At 47.6% G+C, this 23,221-nt stretch overlaps 1 protein-coding gene across 9 annotated transcripts in view; it reads left to right on the top strand.

Moving 5' to 3' along the window:
- The window catches only part of LOC144608796 (cell surface glycoprotein MUC18-like), a 159,144-nt gene that overhangs the window by 102,168 nt on the left and 33,755 nt on the right, over positions 1-23,221 (top strand). For all 9 annotated transcript variants that reach the window (XM_078426906.1, XM_078426903.1, XM_078426905.1 and 6 more), the window contains 4 exons: positions 13,452-13,579; positions 16,589-16,802; positions 18,024-18,094; positions 19,625-19,721. In XM_078426906.1, coding sequence (XP_078283032.1) covers positions 13,556-13,579; positions 16,589-16,802; positions 18,024-18,094; positions 19,625-19,721 — 406 coding nt within the window. In that variant the 5' untranslated portion in view covers positions 13,452-13,555. The remainder of the gene's footprint in view (positions 1-13,451; positions 13,580-16,588; positions 16,803-18,023; positions 18,095-19,624; positions 19,722-23,221) is intronic.

Here is a 23,221-nt window from a genome sequence, read left to right as displayed (position 1 = left end):
CTGCTGCACCTGCACACAATACTCCAGTGTCATGTCTAAAAATCCTCCCCCCCCCCCCCCGCCGGGAATCTCACTCCTGAAAGCTCCGGATGACTGTGTTCCGCTGTCAGGGAAGTTGCATGGTTCCCGCATTGCCAGCACAATCCCAGCTCAGTGCCCGTGTCCCCGCAAACGCCTGCCAGCATGAACCCTGTATTTCATTCGCTCATTTACGGGATGCAGGCAGGGGTCATTGACAAGACCTGCATTTATTGCCAAGTCACAGCCAAGACTGGCAAACACTGCAGATAACTTGGTGGCCTCGATGATATGACCTGGGAAAAGAACATTACTCTCGTGAAGCCCTTGCCCCATCGTAGACAATGCAGCATTGTGCATTTAACGAATGTAGGTGGGGGAGGTTCAAAGGTGAAAGCATCAAGTCTAGTTTTAAATTTCCAAGGCATGGTTTAACATTCTTTGGGTGTCACAGCTGCTCAGCAGCAGATGTTGGAATGTCTAGTGGATCCAGGAAAAGCAGAACTAAGCCCCGTTGTTAAAGGATTTGTCTCTTGGAGCATTGTTTAATGTTCTGTGTGTGAACAGAGTGGCACGGTGGCGCAGCGGTAGAGTTGCTACCTTACAGTGCCAGAGACCCGGGTTCCATCCTGACCTTGGAGGCCTATCTGGACAGAGTTTGTACGTTCTCCCCATGACCGCGTGGGTTTTCCCCGGGTGTTCCAGTTTCCTCCCACATTTCAAAGACTTACAGGTTTGTAGTTTAATTCGCTTTGCTAAAATTGAAAATTGTCCCTGGTGTGTAGGATGTGTCCCTTGTTCGAAACATTCTGGAGCAGATCCAGCACTTGCTTTTTATTAACCCCATCTGACCACTTTTCAACAACTTAAGACCAGACATGCATGACATAAGATGGACACAAAAAGCTGGAGTAACTCAGCGGTCAGGCAGCAACTCTGGAGAAAGGGAATAGGTGATGTTTCGGGTTGAGACCTTTCTTCAGACTGAGAGTCAGGGGAGAGTCCTTGTCTGACATAAGTTCATAAGAGGGGGAATGTGGGAGGAAACTGGATTCTGTTTCTTGCCTTTCTTCATTCTGAGTCAATAACCTGTACTTAAGAAAATTATGTTGGAGAGAAGGAATAGGTAATGTTTCAGGTTGGAACCCTTCTTCAGACTTATTCATTTGTTGATGTTAAAAGATGTTAAAATCATTTTCACTTCTAAAGAGCCTTTTGTAGAACTTTCAAAACCATGGAAATGAAAATGGTGGATGTACCAAATAAAAAAGATGCATTTGAAGAAAAAGATACGGATGTTGTAACATTTCATTAATACTGCAAAATGCCAGAAATGTAACCGGTTTTATACAAGAGAAGAGGCGGGGAAGAGGTGGGGAGGAGGAAAGAACAAAAGAGGAACACAAGAGGTTAAATGACCGAAGGAACAACTGTGCGAGGCATGGGAGATTGGAAATGGGAACAGATGGGTTTGGAGAAGGTTGAAATGGGAATAACAGGATCCTTACGAACAGCTGCCGTCGGAACAAAAGGGGGCTGCAGTTATGATGTGCAATTGTTGTACTCATTGTTGAACTGCAACAGTTAGGAAATCCATTGTGTTGGCAGCCGTGATGTATTGTTTACACAATCATTTCTCAGGATGTTCGTGTGTGTGGATAATAAGCACTACTTCACCAGCTACTGACTCCCACTCCCATTCCTCTTCCCACTTTCATTCCCACTCACAATCCCATTCCCACTCCCATTCCCACCCCACTCCCATTCCCACTCTTCCCATTCCTATTCCCATTCCCACCCACTCCCATTCGCACTCCCAGTCCCATTCCCACTGCCATTCCCACTCCCACACCCATTCCCACTCCCACACCCATTCCCAGTCCCATTCCCACTGCCATTCCCACTCCCACACCCATTCCCACTCCCATTCCCACTCCCAGTCCAACTCCCAGTATCTCCAGTGTCCTTCCCTTAAATCAACTTCCATCTTGTTCTAAAACTGCTTGTACGTTGATTCCTTTCTTTGTAAACTCTCGACTCCAGAGATGATAAATATTCCCGGTTCTGGAAACCTTTAAGGACCATTGTTACCTGATATCACATTGGTCTGCACGCAACAAAAGCCTTTCACTGTACCTCGGAACACGTGACAATAAACTAAACTAATCTGCCTGGATAACACACAAAACAACGTTTTTCACCGTATCTTGGTGCACGTGACAATAATAACCCAGCACAATACCAAAGATGTAAAATGGGATCAAAAGAATTTACAGATCCAAGTGACTTGCAATTGATCACTCCCTTTCACATGAAATATGAGTTTTAAGCATCGTTATCTCTGTGCCAACTGGCAGCAAACCTTACAACAGATTGCGAGTAAATAATAAGCCTTTCATTAGTCCTCACATTATTTTATGGGGAGAGGGCCCCATTTCCTGCTGATATTTTAAACTGGCGAGGTCAGGCCGGTTTACTGTTTCATTAATTCCTTCCTGAGCTGTTTTCAGTCAGTAGGTTAGCAGGCTGCACTTCCCCTACTTAATATAGACACAGAAAGCTGGAGTAACTCAGCGGGTACAGGCAACATCTCTGGAGGGAAGTAATGGGTGACTTTTCGGGTCGAGACCCTTCTTCGGACTGAGGGTCAGGGGAGAGCGAGACTAGAGATGTGGAAGGGTAAGGAGGTGTGAAAACGACAGATCTCGGAGGAGGCGATGGTCAGGGAAATGTACAATGGTTCATTGTTAGCTGAGGGGAAGGGTGACAACGAGGCATACAATCACCAAAATTCAGGAGGACATTGGAACGAGTCGGAGAACTAGGATGGGGGTGGGACGGAGAGAGAGAGAGAGGGAAAGTAGTTTTCCTTCTTCTTTTCCAGGGGTTCCTCTCAGTTCAGAATGTTAAACAATGGGTAGCAAGTAACTGCAGATGCTGGTTTAAATCGAAGATAGACACAAAATGCTGGAGTAACTCAGCCGTCGGGCAGCATCTCTGGAGAGAAGGAATGGGTGACGTTTTGGGTCGAGACCCGAAACCATCTCCAGAGATGCTGCCCGACGGCTGAGTTACTCCAGCATTTTATGTCCATGTTAAACAATGGGCTCAGGAGATACAACAAGCAGGAAGCTGCCTCCTGACTGCTTTTGCTGACTGTTCAACAGTGTGGGCAGAACAGTCAGTGAGTTTCCTGCCACGCCTTCATAGAGTCATAGAGTGATACAGTTTGGAAACAGGCCCTTCAGCCCAACTTGCCCACACCGGCCAACATGTCCCAGCTACCCAAGTCCCACCTGCCCACCTTTGCCCCATATCCCTCCAAACCTGTCCTATCCATGTACCTGTCTAACTGTTTCGTAAACATTGGGATTGTCCCAGCCGCCACTACCTCCTCTGGCAATTCGTTCCATACACCCACCACCTTTTGTGTGGAAACGTTACCCCTCAGATTCCTGTTAAATCTTTTCCCCTTCACCGTAAACCTATGTCCTCTGGTCCTCGATTGCCCTACTCTGGGCAAGAGACTCTGTGCATCTACCCGATCTATTCCTCTCATGATCTCACTTTCATGTCGCAGAGGAGTTGTATTTTTAGCCACTTGCATTTGTATTCTGCGGAAACTTTAAGGGCAGTTCAGAATTGCTGTATTGTTTTATTTTGGCTGTTTCCAGGATATCCCAAAGCACTTTACGGCCTATGAAATATCTTTGAAGTATTGTTACTGTTGAAATGTAGAAGTGCTACGGACAATCCCGTGCTTTGTAAACCTTCACGCACAGTAAGGTGATAATGACCAGGTAGGTCCGCCGAGATTGAAGGGGGGTTCTAGTGCCGGGCCCCTTAGATCAAAGCAGGGGTCCAGATCGGGGCCCTGAGATCAAAGGGGAGACCCAGCGTGGGGCCGCCGAGATCATAGGACCCGATGCTATACGAATGCAGTCACGAGCAGCGGTGGGTCAGGATCGCCTGCGTGGGAAGTCATGACTGATCGATTAACTTCTTGTACCTTTGTCGGCACCAGAATCGTGGTGACTCTTTGTGCACTGCCTCGATGACGTCTGCTTCTTCTTTTTTACCGGGTTTAGATTTTAGATTTAGAGATACAGCGCAGAAACAGGCCCTTCGACCCACCGGGTCCGTGCTACCCAGCGATCCCCGCACACTAACACTATCCTACACCCACTAGGGATAATTTTTACATTTGCCCAGCCAATTAACTTACATACCTGCACGTCTTTGGAGTGTGGGAGGAAACCGAAGATCTCGGAGAAAACCCACGCAGGTCACGGGGAGAACGTACAAACTCCGTACAGACGGCGCCCGTAGTCGGGATCGAACCTGAGTCTCCGGCGCTGCATTCGCTGTAAGGCAGCAACTCTACCGCTGGGCCACCGTTGTGTGCAAAAACAAAGAATTTCACTGTACGTAGGTACAGGTGACAATAAAGTATCATTGAAAAATCTGCTTATTAGTAAAATTCATCCGAGGGATAAATTGTGTCAGAACACTCGTGCCCTTAGTTTCAGATGTACAGCAGGGAAACAGGCCCTTTCTTCCTTCGCTTGTATGATTAATGTTCAGTGAGCTCTGGAAAAGACATGAGTGTGGATATTAAGTGCAAGCAAAGCAAAGACATAACACTACTACTATGCTGAAGAATTCTGCAGAAGGGTCTCGATCCCAAAACGTCACCCATTCCTTCTCTCCAGAGATGCTGCCTTTCCCGCTGAGTTACTCCAGCATTTTATTTTGTCTATCTTCACCACTGCTATGCTGTTTACGGGTGGGTCAACAACTCAAATGTAGAGGAAGAAACTTCTATTCATTTTGACTTTAATAATCCCTTTTTAACTTTTGTTTCCGTACCTGTCACTGCTGCTTCAAAACTCTAAATGTTTAGGAAAATGTAATTAAATAATTATTTGCCATTTCACAAGTTCCAGCAGTGGAATTAGGCCATTCGGCCCATCGAGTCCACTCCGCCATTCAATCATGGCTGCTCTCTGTCTCCCAATCCCATTTTCCTGCCTTCTCCCCATAACCCTTGACACCCGCTCTAATCGAGAATTTGTCCATCTCTGCCTTAAAAATATCCACTGACTTGGCCTCCACAGCCCTCTGTGGCAATGAGTTCCACAGATTAACTAAGTTCTGACTCAAGAAGTTCCTCCTCTCCTCCTTTCTGAAAGAGCGCCCTTTAATTGTGAGGCTATGACCGCTGGTCCGAGACTCTCCCACCAGTGGAAACATCCTCTCCACATTTCATGAGAAAGGACTGAGAAACAGTCCATGAAAGTTATTCTGATTAGTATAGGCTTGATTTCAGAGCGAGATATAGACAATAGACAATAGGTGCAGGAGGAGGCCATTTGGCCCTTCGAGCCTGCACCGCCATTCAATGTGATCATGGCTGATCATTCTCAATCAGTACCCCGTTCCTGCCTTCTCCCCATACCCCCTGACTCCGCTATCCTTAAGAGCTCTATCTAGCTCTCTCTTGAATGCATTCAGAGAATTGGCCTCCATTGCCTTCTGAGGCAGAAAATTCCACAGATTCACAACTCTGACTGAAAAAGTTTTTCCTCATCTCAGTTCTAAATGGCCTACTCCTTATTCTTAAACTGTGGCCCCTTGTTCTGGACTCCCCCAACATTGGGAACATGTTTCCTGCCTCTAACGTGTCCAACCCCTTAATAATCTTATACATTTCGATAAGATCTCTCATCCTTCTAAAGGTTTTGAACGTCATCCGTGTCTGGAGATAAGCTTTGAGCAACGCAAACACAAGTTCTTGTGATATTTGTCCACCCTGGTTGCTTTTCCTTGTAAACATCCTCAAGGGAGGTGTTATGTCGGAAGGAACTGCAGATGCTGGTTTAAACCGAAGATAGACACAAAAAGCTGGATTAATTCAGCATGACAGGCAGCATCTCTGGACTCTTCAAGTCTGAAGAAGGGTCTCGACCCGAAACGTCACCCTTTCTTTCTCTCCAGAGATGCTGCCTGTTACTCCAGCTTTTTGTGTCTGTCAGGGGATGTGGTGTTGGGTTAGGTGCCCATCACACACTGGTAACAGCGAGCAACAGTACTTAGACTGGTGCTGCAACTGAAGCCAGGCTGTATCCTGTTAAACCAGGGCAAGAGTGGAACGCTGAATAGATTTCAAGGAGGATCAAACAGACATAGCAGCTTTGACAAAGCAGAGATTAATTGGATATCAGGCCCTGGTGATTAGCGCTAATATTCCACTTCCTGCCCTACACAAAGAAGAGTTTCAGCCTCTTGTGTGATGTCACTGCTCAGAAATGAATTGGTCTCACAGCCTGAGTGTGGGGAGGGGAGGGGAGGAGAGAGGGGAGTGGAGGGGGCAATAGGAGCGGAGAGGAGAGGAGAGGATAGGAGGAGGTGAGAGGAGAGGGGAGGGGAAGAGAGAGGAGAGGGGACGGGACAAGAGGGGAGGAGAGGGGAGAGGAGGGGAGGGGAGGGGAGGGGACGAGAGGGAAGGAGTGGAGAGGGGAGAGGATGGGAGGGGGTGAGAGGGGAGGGGAGGAATGAAGGGAGAAAGAGGAGAGGAGCAGAATGTGTGCAGGTGAGGAGTGGGGTGGATATTGCTATACAATACAGAAACAGGCCCTTCGGCCCAACTCATCCATTCTGACCAAGTAGCTCAACCCAACTGTTCCCACTTGCCTGCTCTGCCTCTGGCCCACATCACTCCAAGATGTTCCCATCCATGTACCGTTTGCCTTGTGTACATCTGTCTAACGGGTATCGCATTATTGCCAGGCACCTGCCCATCTCCGATTCCTTCTCCAATGGCATTATTTTAACAATTTTTAACAGAATTGTAAATGACCAGTTGTTTTATTCCAATGATGTTCACATCAAGGCAGTGACCACTTCAATGGCTATTGAAGGCTGAGACCACGAATGGGATGATTACAACACTGGTATTTTTACGGTTTAGTTTAGAGATTCAGCATGGAAACAGGCCCTTCGGCCCACCGAGTCCGTGCCGACCAGTGATCACCCATTTAACCAGTGCCATGTTATCTCACCTTCTCTCATCCCCACGCGCTAGACGGCTCGATTGTAATCATGTACTGTCTTTCCGCTGACTGGTTAGCACGCGACAAAAGCTTTTCACTGCGCCTCGGTACACGTGACACTAAACTAAACTCAAACTCAAGCCCATGCGTGGAGCAATCTCCCTGCACTGTTGGGGCGAGGCCAGGGGGGATAGAGGACTGGAGCACCCTCTCTTTCTCGAAACAAGGATCTGCAGATGCTGGTTTACCACAAAAAAGATGCAGAGAGCTGGAGTAACTCAGCTGGTCCGGCAGCATCTCTGGAGAACATCGGAAAGAAAACCCTGCAACTGATTGTACTGCACAAGTCCAACCATGGAATGACAGGGATAAGCTGGATAGAGGTATTTATTCACAAAATGCTGGAGTAACTCAGCAGGTCAGGCAGCATCTCAGGAGAGAAGGAATGGGTGACGTTTCCCATTCCTTCTCTCCTGAGATGCTGCCAGACCTGCTGAGTTACTCCAGCATTTTGTGAATAAATACCTTCGATTTGTACCAGCATCTGCAGTTATTTTCTTATATAACCTGGATAGAGAGCTGACAGGGGTTACAGGGACAAGGCCGGAGAATGGGGTTGAGATGGAAAGATAGATCAGCCGTGATTGAATGGCAGGGTAGACTAGATGGGCCGAATGGCCTAACTCTGCTGCCGGAACTAATGAATTTATGAACTCATGAAAAACAAGGAACTGCAGGTGCTGGTTTGCGAAAGAAAAAGACACACCCTCGTCGTAAAGGATCACACAGAAAGGTGGCCTTCCCAAAGCTCCCAAACTCAACTCATTTCCCTGACTCCCTCCATGGTTCTGCTGTCAGTGGTGCAGGTAGAGTGGGCCCCTTTGATTTAAAAGGATTGGAGTCTATTTTGCCAGGGACAGCCTTAAGAGTTCTACTTCCATAAACCCCGCTCGTTCACTAGCCCCCTGCAGTTCCAACACCTAATGAAAGTATCTGCAGCCGGGCCGCGAGGCAGTCTTACTGTGCAATTAATGTTCATCTATTTTTTAACTAACTTTCCATGCTAGTAAAACAAGTCACAGTTCCAGTCGTACAGTGCACCAGCCAACAATCGCCCTCCCCTGTGGCCCCACCGTTTCCTGGTTTATTCTGGTTCGGGAACGTTAAACTCTCTCTCTAATGTTGGTCAGAGATTTTGCGTTGATTGTGTGAACCCAAAGCTTGACCTGCTTCTAGATTTCTGACCAGGATGCGTACTTTTAGTAACACTTTCCTGCTTTGTTTAGTTTAGTTTAGAGATACAGCGCGGAAACAGGCCCTTTCGGCCCACTGGGTCCGCGCCGACCAGCGATCCCCGCGCACTAACTATCCTATACCCACTATCCTATACCCACTAGGGACAATTTTTACAATTACCAAGCCAATTAACCTACAAACCCGTACGCCTTTGGAGTGTGGGAGGAAACCGAAGATCTCGGAGAAAACCCGCGCAGTTCACGGGGAGAACGTACAAACTCCGTACAGACAGCGCCCGTAGTCGGGATCGAACCTGGGTCTCCGGCGCTGCATTCACCGTAAGGCAGCAACTCTACCGCTGCGCCACCGTGCCGTCCTGTGCTTGGGAGTACTTTTGTAATAGAATCATAGAGAATTCTCTGCCACAGAAGGCAGTGGAGGCCAATTCACTGGATGTTTTCAAGAGAGAGTTAGATAGAGCTCTTAGGGCGAAGGGAATCAAGGGATATGGGGAGAAAGCAGGAATGGGGTATTGATTTTAGATGATCAGCCATGAACTTATTGAATGGCGGTGCTGGCTCAAAGGGCCGAATGGCCTACTCCTGCACCTGTTTTTCTATGTTTCTAACATGGCATCACATTGATGGCTAATCTCCATTGGGATATTGAGTTGAGTTACTGAGCTATTGAGTTTTGCTTTCTCATCTCCGTCTGTTGGGGTTAGGGTTGCCAACTTCCTCACTCCCAAATACGGAACAAGGTGACGTCACTGTCCCGGGCCCCACGCGACCTCACCCAGCCAGCGGCCACGTGCTCTCGCTCCACCAATGGCGGCCGCCATTGGTGGAGCGGGAGCACGTGGCCGCTGGCTGGGTGAGGTCGCGTGGGGCGCGGGGCGTTGACGTTATCCTGTGTCCCTTATTTGGGAGTGAGGAAGTTGGCAACCCTACTAATACGGGACGAGGGCGGTCCCGTACGGGGCAAACTAATTTAGCCCAAAATACGGGATGTCCCGACTAATACGGGACAGTTGGCAACCCTATCCAGGGTGGGACTGTCGATGGTAGAGTCTGAAAGCATTGTTGACCAGTGATAGAACATAGATCATAGGACAGTGCAGCACAGGAAAAGGCCCTTTGGCCCACAATGTCTGAGCCGTACATGATACCGAGTCAAACTGATCTCATCTGCCTGTACATGATCCATATCCCTCTATTCCCTGCACTTCCACATGGCTATCTAAGTGCCTCTTAAACGCCACTATCTTATCTGCCTCCACCACCAGCCGGACTCTCGATACCAAGTTTATATGAATTATTTCTCAGAAGTTCAAGGACGGTTCTCGGAATTTTATGTGGGTTATAAGTATTCTGATAGCGGGACTGGAGCGTAGGAGGAAGAGGGGTGATCTTATAGAGGTGTACGAAATCATGAGAGGACCAGATCGTTAAACGCACAGAGTCTCTTGCCCAGAGTAGGGGAATCGAGAACCAGAGGACATCGGTTTAAGATGGGGGGGGGGGGGGGGGGGAGAAAGATTTAATCGGAACCTGAGGGGTTCCACTTTTTCATGCAAAGGGTGGTGGGCGTATGGAACGAGCTGCCAGAGGAGGTAGTTGAGGCAGGGACTATCGCAAAGTTCAAGAAAACGGTTAGAAAAAGGTATATGGATAGGACAGTTCCCAATGTTGGGGGAGTCCAGAACCAGGGGCCACAGTTTAAGAATAAGGGGTAGGCCATTTAGAACGGAGATGAGGAAAAACTTTTTCAGTCAGAGAATTGTAAATCTGTGGAATTCACTGCCTCAGAAGGCAGTGGAGGCCAATTCTCTGAATGCATTCAAGAGAGAGCTAGATAGAGCTCTTAAGGATAGCGGAGTCAGGGGATATGGGGAGAAGGCAGGAACGGGGTACTGATTGTGGATGATCAGCCATGATCACATTGAATGGTGGTGCTGGCTCGAAGGGCCGAAGAACCAATTGGCCTCCTTCTGCTCCTATTGTCTATTGTCTATTGACAGGTTCAGAGGGATGAGGGCCAAACGCAGGCAGGTGGGACTAGTGTAGATGGGACGGGTGGGTGGGTGTGGGCAAGTTGGGCCGAAGGGCCTGTTTCCATGCGGTATGACTCTTTGACTGAGTGTATGAACAAGGAGCAACCTTCGGGTGAGCGTGGACATGGATCTCTGGTGCGGTGTTCAATTTCACAACCGGAATTAGCACAGAAATCCCAATGTTTGTCCAATTATGGAACGGTAATAACACACGGCACATTCACAAGCATAGAACACTTCAAGCACACAATATATTCCTGTGTACACTGCTGCTCCATCTGCAGATTTAAAATACCTAGTGGGTACAATTAATCAAACAAGCAAAAAACGTTGCCAAGTCAGTGATGACGCAGATTGGAGAGTAGGCACAACTTCTCAGCCACTGAAACCACATTTGCTTGTTTACAACAAAAAAAACGTTAACCCGAAACATCGCCTATTTTAGTTTTTTGTTTTAGAGATGCAGCGCGGAAACAGGTCCCTTTCAGCCCACCAGCGATCCCCGCGCCGACCAGCGATCCCCGCACACTAACACTATCCTACACCCACGAGGGACAATTTTAACATTTACCAAGCCAATTAACCTACAAACCTGCACGTCTTTGGAGTGTGGGAGGAGACCGAAGATCTCGGAGAAAACCCACGCAGGTCACGGAGAGAACGTACAAACTCCGTACAGACGACACCCGTAGTCGGGATCGAACCCGGGTCTCCGGCGCTGCATTCGCTTTAAAGGCCGCAACTCTACCGCTGCGCCACCGTGACCGCCCAATCTTTGTATCTTTACAAGTTACACATTAACGTTATGCTGCAGGTTTTGTTTAGCTTTGCTGTGGATGGTGGAAAGGCTAACGGATCTCTTTGCCAATGTCTAATTTTAACTGTAACACCAATGTACACATGTTTGATGCTGAAGGCACGTCAGCTGATTGCCAGCCAGCGAGGTTAAACTGCATGAATGCAGCTATTGACAGCTTGCTGCCAAAAATGTCAAGGCTGATTTTGTTCGAAACAGACTGCGAGACTCACTTAAAATCTCCTGTCAAGGAGCGGGCTGGAGAGCAGGCTGGTCAGGCGTACATTCCTGCAACTGGTACCAGTTGAGCAAGTTCACATGTCCTTAATTAGCAACATCTGGATCCAGCTGTGCAGACTGTGAGTGAGTGCATGCATGCCTCTTTGTATCAGAGTGTTTGGGCACGCGTGTGTATGTGCGTATGTATGTCTGTCTTAGGGGTGCCAAATATCTCACTCCCAAATACGGGACAAGGTGATGTCACCGCCCCGCGCCCCACGTGACCTCACCCAGCCAGCGACCACGTGCTCCCGCTCCACCAATGGCGGCCGCCCGGGCCGGGAGGCGGGTTGCTACGCAACCTCCGTTAGGCGAACACACTCCATTAGCCTACACTGTCCCAGCCGTCCGCGGGCCTAATACCGGGCAAGGGCGGTCCCGTACGGGACAAATCAATTTAGACCAAAATACGGGATGTCCCGGCTAATACGGGACAGTTGGCAACCCTAGTCTGTCCTTGTGTGTATGTGTCCATCCATGTGCCATATCTATGTGTGTACGTGTATTAGTCCATGCATGTTTCTCTCCATGCATTAGCACACGTGTGTCCATCCTTTTGCCTCTATGTCCATGCATGTGCTGTGAGTGTGTGTGCATGTGCGTGTGTCCAACTCAATGGGTAATTTATTTAATCTACTCTAAATGTCCATTTCTGTCCAGCCCTTAGTTTCTCAGGTTATTCCTTCAAGTTCTGTTTGGGGATTTAATGCAAGAGATCAGAGTTTCCCCAGTATAATGACTGGCCCGTCGCACTGCCAGTGAGGGTGAACCAAAGCCCTGCCTCTCCCAGATGGACCTAACGACGGGGCGGCGCGGTGGCGCAGCGGTAGATTGCTGCTATACAGTGCCGGAGACCAGGGTTCAATCCTGACTACGGGTGCTGTCTGTACGGAGTTTGTATGTTCTCTCTGTGACCACGTGGGTTTTCTCCGAGATCTTCGGTTTTCTTTGTAGGTTAATTGGCTGCTGTAAATTGTCCCTAGTGTGTAGGATAGTGCTCGTGTACGGGGATTGCTGGTCGGTGCGGACACAGCAGGGCGATAGGGCCTGTTTCCCCTCTACATCTTTGAAGTCTGAAGAGCTAGGAAGATCTCCATCATCCCGAAAATAGATTCCCTGATCCTCATTGCCATTATCACTCTGTACGGGAGCTCGTTGTGCACACGTTGATTTATAAAAAGGCCAATACCGTATTTAAATTCCTTACACAGCTGGAAAGGCTTAGGGATTGTGTTGGAGCTGTAAATGCACGCAAGTTCTATCTTTTATCTTTTATCCGTCTCCAACTCACCTAATCAACCCAAACCTGCACGTCTTTGGAGTGTGGGAGGAAACCGAAGATCTCGGAGAAGACCCACGTGGTCACAAGGAGAACGTACGAACTCTGTACAGACAGCACCCGTAGTCAGGGTCGAGCCCGGGTCACTAGGGCAACTCTACTGCTGCGCCACCATGCCACTCTAAGAACTGTACCATGATAAATGAGATTGTCAATTAGTCGCTGAATTCAGCAGAAAACAAAAGGTTAAAAAGTTGATTTTTAAAAAGAATGCTATTTGTTTCAGATTTCCAGCATCTGCATTTGTGTCATGATTTTTCAATGGTTAAATCCTTGCCTTTGCTGAGAATATTTACTGATCTCTGATAGTGCTGGACGTCTGGAGTGTCACCCTCAACCCACACTGCAATGAGAACTATCCTAATGAGCGACGTGGCTTCCAATGTGATTGTCACGGTTACATTGACGTGATCAGTACGGGTGTCAGGGGTTACGGGGAGAAGGCAGGAGAATGGGGTTGAGAGGGAAAGATAGATCAGCCATGATGGAATAGCCGAGTAGGTTCGATGGGCTGAACGGCCTAATTCTGCTCCTAGAACGTGTGAACACACCCTTTTGTTGTAACGTTTTCTGATATACCAGCCCAGCGCAGACAAACTTTATTTCCAGAGCGGGAAGGAAATTGAGAGATGCGGAGAAAATATTTGGAGGCCAATGTCTTTGCTCTTTTGTTCACAGGGATAATCGCCACTGTTCACGTTTCCACATGGCCGGTACTGGAGGCAGAGATCAAGAAACCCATCAGCATTCGATGTGTTCCAATCATCTCCACCCCAAACACAATGAAATACGTCCAGTGGTTTGTTGTGAGTATGATGTTCCTCAGCAGCTGACCCTCTTGCTGTCAGCCTGACAATACACAGTATCGCAGGCACTGATGGGAGTCGCCAATGTTGGGCCTATAGCTGGGAGACTGACCTCCCCACAGTGTTGTGTTTCTGTGTCACCCTACCTCGAGCAGCTCATCCTGGTGCAAATGGCCACAACACAATCACAACCACACTTTATTAGCTAAGAATGTTTTGCAACATACGAGGAATTTCATTTGCCATACGGTCATAACAATAAAAAGCAACAGCACACGCAAAATACATTTTAACATGAACATCCACCACAGTGACTCCTCCGCATTCCTCATTGTGATGGGAGGCGAAAAAAAGTTCAATCTCTCCCTTCTTTGTCCTCCAGCAGTCTCTAACCTCCCGTTGACAGGCCCTGCTCGTCGGGGCGATCAAGCTCCTGCATCGAGGGGGGGATGGGGGGGGGATCTCAGCTCTCCCGCACCGGACGATGGTTTAGATTAGAGATACAGCGCAGAAACAGGCCCTTCGGCCCACTGAGTCCGCGCCGACCTGCGATCACCCGTACACTAGTTCTATCCTACGTCACTAGGGACAGTTTACAGAAGCCAATTAACCTGCACTTCTTTACAATGTGGGAGGAAACCGGAGCACCCGGTCACAGGAAGAATGTACAAACTCCGTACAGACAGCGCTCGTAGTCAGGATCGGACAGGGGTCTCTGACAACTGTCCCCCCCACCAACACTACCTGTTTTTGTGTTAATTCCTAAGTCTGCAGAAGGGTCTCGACCCGAAACGTCACCCATTCCTTCTCTCCCGAGATGCTGCCTGACCTGCTGAGTTACTCCAGCATTTTGTGAATAAATACCCACAATAATAACCCCTGAAACCATCCATGATTGACCCCCACACCAATGAATGTCCCTTCGATAATGTAGCTTTATTCCCGAGTGACTGACTGACCGACTCTGATGGTGGAGTCTACTGTTCTGTAACAGGTCAACATCTTAGTCTAGTTGCTGTGTTTGCTGGAGGATACCTTTGCATTCAGAGACGGGCAATATTTATTTCTATCCATCAATTGACAAGTAGTTTAGTTTGGACAGTCTAAAGAAAGATCTCGATCTGAAACGTCACCCTTTCCTTCTCTCCGGAGTTGCTGCCTGTCCCCCCACTGATGTTTAAACCAGCATCTGCAGTAGTTTCCGACACAGTAGTTTAGTTTAGTTTAGAGATACGGCACAGAAACAGGCCCTTCAGCCCACAAAGTCTCCACCGACCAGCGATCCCTGTACACTTCCACTATTCTACACACTAGGGACAATTTACAAACCTGTATGTCTTTGGGATGTGGGAGGAAACCTACGCAGTCACAGGGAGAACGTACAAACTCCGTACAGACAGCACCCGCAGTCAGGATCGTACCCAGGTCTCTGGCGCTGTGCGGCAGCAACTCTACAGCCCCACGTAGTCAGGAACAATGAATGTTGTAAAGATGTATTTTGCTGGAATGTGTGTTAACATTTTATTTATCATGCTGACAATGTGGGCTGTGAAGATGTGTCACAGATAAACCATGTTGCATTCGTGAGAGATTGCTTGATGAAGAAGTATCTCCTGATCCAAAACGTCCTTGCTCAGCATACTTTGGGAGATTGGAAACTAGTACTTAGTTGCTCAGCATTAGTTCCACCCATGGTTTGTGTTGGACGAGGGATTGAAGTCAAGGTCATCTGTGTGCTGGCTTCCCAGTTCTCCGTGAGAGTCCGTCCCGAATCCTGACCTCACACTGTGGCCTCCAGCACTGAGCTGATACTCTGTGGATGTTTAGCACATAGTTGACACCCAATATGCGCATTCTTGTAGTAAATCATGTTACAGCTGAGAGAAGCTGAAAGACAGAGTTCAGACTGGGTTTTGCAAGTGGCCAGACATGGACTGAATTAAAGCGAGAATAAAAGGACGTACCATTAGATAGAAGGACTTTCTTTAGTCAGAGGGTGGTGAATCTGTGGAATTCATTGCCACAGACAGCTGTGGCAGACGTTATCATGTATTGTCTTTTTGCTGACTGCTTAGCACGCAACAAAAGCTTTTCACAGCCTCTTTGTATGTGACAATAAATTAAGCTCAAACTCTGGAGAACAAGTCAGTGGATATTTTTATGGCAGAGGTTGACCGATTCTCGATCAGTAAAGGTATCAGTAAAGCCTTCATAACGAGAGGATTTCAGTATAGGTTCTTCTGCAGTTGTATAGGGCCCTCGTAAGACCACATCTGGAATATTGTGTACAGTTTTGGTCTCCTAATTTGAGGAAGGACATCCTTGTAATTGAGAAAGTGCAGCGTAGATTCACGAGATTGATCCCTGGGATGGCGGGACTGTCATATGAGGAAAGATTGAAAAGACTAGGCTTGTATTCACTGGAGTTTAGAAGGATGAGAGGGGATCTTATAGGGACATATAAAATTATAAAAGGACTGGACAAGATGCAGGAAAAATGTTCCCAATGTTGGGGGAGTCCAGAACCAGGGGCCACAGTCTTAGAATAAATGGGAGGCCATTTAAAACTGAGGTGAGAAGGAACTTTTTCACCCAGAGAGTTGTGAATTTGTGTAATTCTCTGCCACAGAGGGCAGTGGAGACCAAATCACTGGAGGAATTTAAGAGAGTTAGATAGAGCTCTAGGGGCTAGTGGTATCAAGGGATATGGGGAGAAGTTGGGCACAGGTTACTGATTGTGGATGATCAGCCATGATCACAGTGAATGGCGGTGCTGGCTCGAAGGGCCGAATGGCCTCCTCCTGCACCAATTTTCTATGTTTCTATGTATCGGGGGGTATGGGGCGAAGGCAGCAGAATGGGGTTGAGAGGGAACGATAGATCAGTCATGATTGAATGGCGCAGTAGACTTGATGGGCCGAATGGCCTAAGTTTGCTCTGATGAACTTAGCCGAGTGCCCAGCATTGCCACTGGGCGCATTGAAACTCGGAACTTACGTTTGCTTTCAGATGGAGAAGACCATTCGCCAACGGATTTACTTTCAAGACATGGAGAACAGTACTATAGATGCCAACACCGACTACACTGATCGAATCAGCAAGGATAAGATGTATACCCTGACCATCGACCCGGTCATGCTCAAGGACGAGCGAACCTTTCTCTGCCAAGTTGGTGCCGGCCCCGTGGGCAGTGATGAGGCCGAAACCCAGCTCAAGGTTTATGGTAAGGATTCTTACGCAGGAGTGTTGGTGGAGTCCCAGGACAATGGACCACAGAAAGAAGTCATTCAACCCATCATCATACGGTATCTGCAACGAAGCAATAAGGAATTGCAGATTGATTTATTCACAAAATGCTGGAGTAACTCAGCAGGTCAGGCAGCATCTCGGGAGAGAAGGAATGGGTGACGTTTCGGGTCGAGACCCTTCTTCAGACTGAAGACCCGTCTGAAGAAGGGTCTCGACCCAAAAAGTCACCCACTCCTTCTCTCCCGAGACGCTGCCTGATCTGCCGAGTTACTCCAGCATTTTGTGAATAAATCGATTTGTACCAGCATCTGCAGTTATTTTTTTATATTATAGGAATTGCAGATGCTGGTTTACCCCCCAAAAAAGACACAATGAACTGGAGTAACTCAGCGGGTCAGGCAGCATCCCAGGAGAATATTTATTGGTGACGTTTCAGGATGGGACCCTTCTTCAGATCATGGGAGCAGTACTGGGCCATTCGGCCCATCGAGTCTACTCCCGACCCGATACGTCACCTACCTATGTTCTCAGTAACCCACCAAGAATGGCGAAGAAGACATGATGGGCTGAATGGTCTCATTCTGCTCCTAGAACTTATGGACTTATCCATTCCTTCCAGAGATGCTGGCTGACCGGTGGAGTTATTCCAGCACTTTGTGTAGGCTTCAGACCTAAGATCCTTTGACAGACCAGTCTAGTTAACTTAGTTTAGAGATACAGCGTGGAAACAGGCCCTTCGGCCCACCGAGTCCGCGCCGACCTGTGATCCCCGCACATTAACACCATCCTACACCCACTAGGGACAATTTTTATTTTACACTTATACCAAGTATAAACCCAAGCCAATTATCCCACAAACCTGTACGTCTTTGGAGTGTGGGAGGAAACCGAAGATCTCGGAGAATACGCACGCAGGTCACGGGGTGAACGTACAAACTCCGTACAGACAGCACCTGTAGTCAGGATTGAACCCGGATCTCTGGCGTTGTAAGTGCTGTGAGGCACCGATGCTCCACCATGCTGCCCCAGTCTCAGATCTGAAACATTAGCTCCGTTTCTCTTTCCACGGTTTTATCTCTGCTTTCCAACATTTGCAGTTTTTGTTTTTGATTTTCAAGACTGAATGTTGATGTTTGTGTGACTGCTTTAACGTGTCCCTGCGTCTCTCTCACTGGCATCCTCTACTCTTCCGCAGCTGCTCCAGACTTGCCTGTGATCGAGAAAAATCCAGGGACCAAATCAATATTGGAGACAGAACCAGTGGAGGTAAGAAAGGCTGCATCGTACAGCACAGCAACAGGCCCTTCAGCCCACAATGTTTGTACTGAACATCAAGCCTGGTCTCATCTCCCTTTTCATGACCACATCATTCTATTCCCTGCACTTCCATGTGCCTATCTGAAAGCCTCTTACACCCCACTAACGTATCTGCCTCCACCACCACCCCTGGCAATGCAATACAAGCCCCCATTACTCTGTGTAAAAAACACCTTGCCCGCACATCTCCATTAAACGTTCCCCCTCTCACCTTATAGCTGTGCCCTCCAGTGTTGGACAGTTCCACCCTGGGAAAAAGGTTCTGATTGTCTACCCTATCTACACCGCTCATAATTGCGTACACTTCTATCATCTCCCCCCCACCTCCGACGTTCCAGAGAAAACAATCCAAGTCTGTCCAACCTCTGTCTGTAGTTGAAACCCTCTAATCCAGGCAGCATTCTGATAAACCTCCTCTGCACCCTCTCTAAACAGGCCCTTCAGCCCACCAGGGTGGTGAATCTGTAGGATTCATGGTCGTCAATGGATATTGTTAAGACGGAGATTGTCAGATTCTTGATTAGTGCGGGTGTCAGAGGTTATGGGGAGAAGGCAGGAGAATGGGGTTAGGAGGGAAAAAGATAGATCAGCCATGATTGAATGGCGGAGTAGACTTGATGGGCCGAAAGGCCTAATTCTGCTCCTAGAACTTATGAACTAAACCTAAAGCAATATAATTTAGTAAAAGCCAGGTGCCATGAATTTTTTAGCAGATGATCATAGTTTCAAAAATAAAAATGGACCAATGATTTTGCATGGGCCCTCTTTCAGCAGTGCACAACTCTTTATTTTGCTTTAAAATCTATTTGCTTTAAAATATAACAATAGAGTAAGGAAGAAAGGAACATCCAGCCATCTTACTGACGAGCTTTGTTGCTTTGACTAGCTGCTGATTTTTCGAGGTTAATCCTTTGTGCCTCGGTGCAAGCCCAGAACATTATTCCAATATTTACACAGTTAGTGATAGGAAGAGAGAGAACAGATGCATTTAAACTCATTTCAAAACATCTGGAAGTTTCACTCGTTTACAGGATAATGAAGTCATTTTGTGAAAGTGTTTAGTTTAGTTTAGAAATACAGAGTGTTAACAGGCCCTTCGGCCCACCGGGTCCGTGCTGACCACTGATCCCCGCACATTAACACTATCCTTCACACACGAGGGACAATTTACAGTTTTACCAAGCCAATCAAACTACAAACCTGCACGTCTTTGGAGTGTGGGGAGGAAACCGGAGCACCCGGAGAAAACCCACGGGGAGAACGTACAAACTCCGTACAGACAGCACCCATAGTCTGGATTGAATCGGGGTCTCTGGCGCTGTGAGGCAGCAACTCTATCGCTTTGTTTGGTCTTGCCGATGTCCTAGAGCCCACACCGGGAACTCCGGATACAGTGGGATGTTGGATGATTTAATATTCTTCATACTTTGATCATTTTTTTTTTTTAGATTTGTCACGGAATATTTCTTTCTCTTTCAGATTGCAAGTTGTGTCACCAAGAACGGTTACCCGATGCCTAACGTCACCTGGTATAAAGACCGCACCCAACTTCAGACTGACCCTCAGATGCAAAAGAGTACGTAGCATTTTATGGCACCATCTTATCTCCGCTACCTAATCCTGACATCTCTGGCAAGTGCTACCTGAGAATACTGGGAAATTGCATCCTCTCTCCATGTTAGCTGCATTTAACTATATCCTATCATATCCTAGTTATCCTCTAGTTTCCACAAGACAGTGTCGGTCTTGGGGGGGTCTGAAACTGGAGGACAAGAGGACTAGGATATAAAAGCAAGAATAAATTGCTGAATCTTTATAAGGACAGTTCTGTCCAGGACCACAATAAATTGCAGAGTTGTAGATGTGGCCCAGTCCATCGTACAGATTAGACTTCCCACCATTGACTCCATCCATCCATGCCTCTCACTGCCTTGGAAAAGCAGCCAGCGTTGTCCAGAGACTTGTCCAACGCTGATCGTTCCTTCTTCCCTCTGCTACCCTCTGGCAGAAGATACAAAAGCTTGAAAGCGCGCACCACCAGACCCCAGAACAGCTTCTTCCCCTCTATTATCAGGAGTCTGAACGGCCACGTTTGGAGTATTGTGAGCAGTTTTGGGCCCCGTATCTGAGGAGGGATGTGCCGGCGCTGGAGAGGGTCCAGAGAAGGTTTACAAGAATGCTCCCAGGGAGATGGGATTGGGTTAACATCTGAGGAGCGTTTGACAGCTCCGGGCCTGTACTTACTGGAGTTTTGAAGGATGAGGTGGGACCTCAATGAAATCTAGCGAATGATGAAAGGGCTAGGTAGAGTGGACGTGGATGGGATTGTGGGGGCGTCTAGGACCAGAGGGCACAGCCTCAGAATAAAAGGACGAACATATAGAATGGAGATGAAGAGGAATTTCTTTTGCCAGAGGGTGGTGAATGTGTGAAATTCATTGCCACAGACAGCTGTGGAGGCCAAGTCATTGAGTATTTTCAAAGTGGAGATTGACAGGTTCTTGAGTAGTAAAGGAGTCATCGATAAATTACAGGGAAACGGCAGAAGAATGGGATTGACTGCGAAAAATAGATTAGCCACGATTGAACGGCGGGGTAGACCCGATGGGCCGAGTGGCCTACTCTGCTCCTAAGACTTATGAACTTATAAAATAGATCAGCCACAAAACAGATCGAATAGTGAAGTAGACTGGATGGGCCAAACGGTCTAATTCTGCTCCTACATCTGATGGTCTTATGGAAACAGAATCAGGGGGGGTGGACTTCTAGACAGAGAGTTCCCATTCTACTGGATAGGTTTGGACCTGGCAGTAGGTTCCAAGGTGCGTAGCAACTGAAGCAGGAAGTGTGTGCTGGTTGTCTCCTCAGTAAGGGCATTGAGGCCAGAACTGATTAATGGATGGGATCTAAAGCAGACCCAACAAGGGTCTCGACCCGAGACGTCACCCATTCCTTCTCTCTAGATGATGCTGCCTGTCCCAATAGACAATAGACTATAGGTGCAGGAGGAGGCCATTCGGCCCTTCGAGCCAGCACCGCCATTCAATGTGATCATGGCTGATCATTCTCAATCAGTACCCCGTTCCTGCCTTCTCCCCATACCCCCTGACTCCGCTATCAAGAGCTCTATCTAGCTCTCTCTTGAATGCATTCAGATGATCCCGCTGAGTTACTCCAGCTTTTTGTGTCTACCTTCGGTTTAAACCAGCATCTGCAGTTCCTTCCTACACTGTCTATCTTGGCAGCAGTTGGGTTTCCTTTCACTTAGGCCTAATGAATACTTAAAGAGCGGTTAATCGACCCACGAAGATGAGGTATTCTTCTCGATCAGGTTGCAAAATCCCAGCTCCACTATCAGAAATTTAGAAATTTTCGTGATCTTTACCATCCAAGGTACTTTACGGTTACATTATCCCAAAGAGGAGGAAAGATTCTAAGGGGAGTAAGAGGCACCCGTGGCTGACAATGGAAGTCAAGGACAACATAAAAATAAATGGGAAGAAGTATAACATAGCAAAGAAGAGTGCGAAGCCAGAGGATTGGGACTCTTTTAAAGAGCAACGGAAGATAACTAAAAAGGCAATACGGGGAGAAAAGATGAGGTACGAGGGTAAACTAGCCAATAATATAAAGGAGGATAGTAAAAGCTTTTTTAGGTATGTGAAGAGGAAAAAAATAGTCAAGGCAAATGTGGGTCCCTTGAAGACAGAAGCAGGGGAATTTATTATGGGGAACAAGGAAATGGCAGAAGAGTTGAACCGGTACTTTGGATCTGTCTTCACTGAGGAGGATACAAACAATCTCCCAGATGTTCTAGTGGCCAGAGATCCTAGGGTGACAGAGGAACTGGAGGAAATCCACATTAGGCAGGAAAAAGTTTTGGGTAGACTAATGGGACTCAAGGCTGATAAATCCCCAGGGCCTGATGGTCTGCATCCCAGGGTGCTTAAGGAGGTGGCTCTAGAAATTGTGGACGCATTAGTAATTATTTTCCAATGTTCCATAGATTCCGGGTCAGTTCCTGTGGATTGGAGGGTAGCTAATGTTATCCCACTTTTCAAGAAAGGAGGGAGAGAGAAAACGGGAAATTATAGACCAGTTAGTCTGACATCAGTGGTGGGGAAGATGCTGGAGTCAATTATAAAAGACAAAATTGCGGAGCATTTGGATCGCAGTAACAGGATCGTTCCGAGTCAGCATGGATTTACGAAGGGGAAATCGTGCTTGACTAATCTACTGGAATTTTTTGAGGATGTAACTAGGAAAATTGACAGGGGAGAGCCGGTGGATGTGGTGTACCTCGACTTTCAGAAAGCCTTCGACAAGGTCCCACATAGGAGATTGGTGGGCAAAATTAGACATGGATAGAAAGTTGGTTGACAGACAGAAAGCAAAGAGTGGGGATAAATGGGTCCCTTTCAGAATGGCAGGCAGTGACTAGTGGGGTACCGCAAGGCTCGGTGTTGGGACCGCAGCTATTTACAATATACATCAATGACTTGGATGAAGGGATTAAAAGTACCATTAGCAAATTTGCCGATGATACAAAGCTAGGTGGCAGTGTGAACTGTGAGGAAGATGCTATGAGGTTGCAGGGTGACTTGGACAGGTTGTGTGAGTGGGCGGATGCATTGCAGATGCAGTTTAATGTGGATAAGTGTGAGGTTATCCACTTTGGTGGTAAGAATAGGAAGGCAGATTATTATTTGAATGGTGTCAAGTTAGGAAAAGGGGACGTACAACGTGATCGGGGTGTCTTAGTGCATCAGTCACTGAAAGGAAGCATGCAGGTACAGCAGGCAGTGAAGAAAGCCAATGGAATGTTGGCATTCATAACAAGAGGAGTTGAGTATAGGAGCAAAGAGGTCCTTCTGCAGTTGTACATGGCCCTAGTGAGAACGCACCTGGAGTACTGTGTGCAGTTTTGGTCTCCAAATTTGAGGAAGGATATTCTTGCTATTGAGGGCGTGCAGCGTAGGTTTACTAGGTTAATTCCCGGAATGGCAGGACTGTCATATGTTGAAAGACTGGAGCGACTAGGTTTGTATACACTGGAATTTAGAAGGATGAGAGGGG

This window comes from Rhinoraja longicauda, chromosome 32, assembly GCF_053455715.1.
Source record: "Rhinoraja longicauda isolate Sanriku21f chromosome 32, sRhiLon1.1, whole genome shotgun sequence".
Lineage (NCBI taxonomy): Eukaryota > Metazoa > Chordata > Chondrichthyes > Rajiformes > Arhynchobatidae > Rhinoraja > Rhinoraja longicauda.
This window is presented reverse-complemented; position numbering and strand designations above follow the sequence as displayed.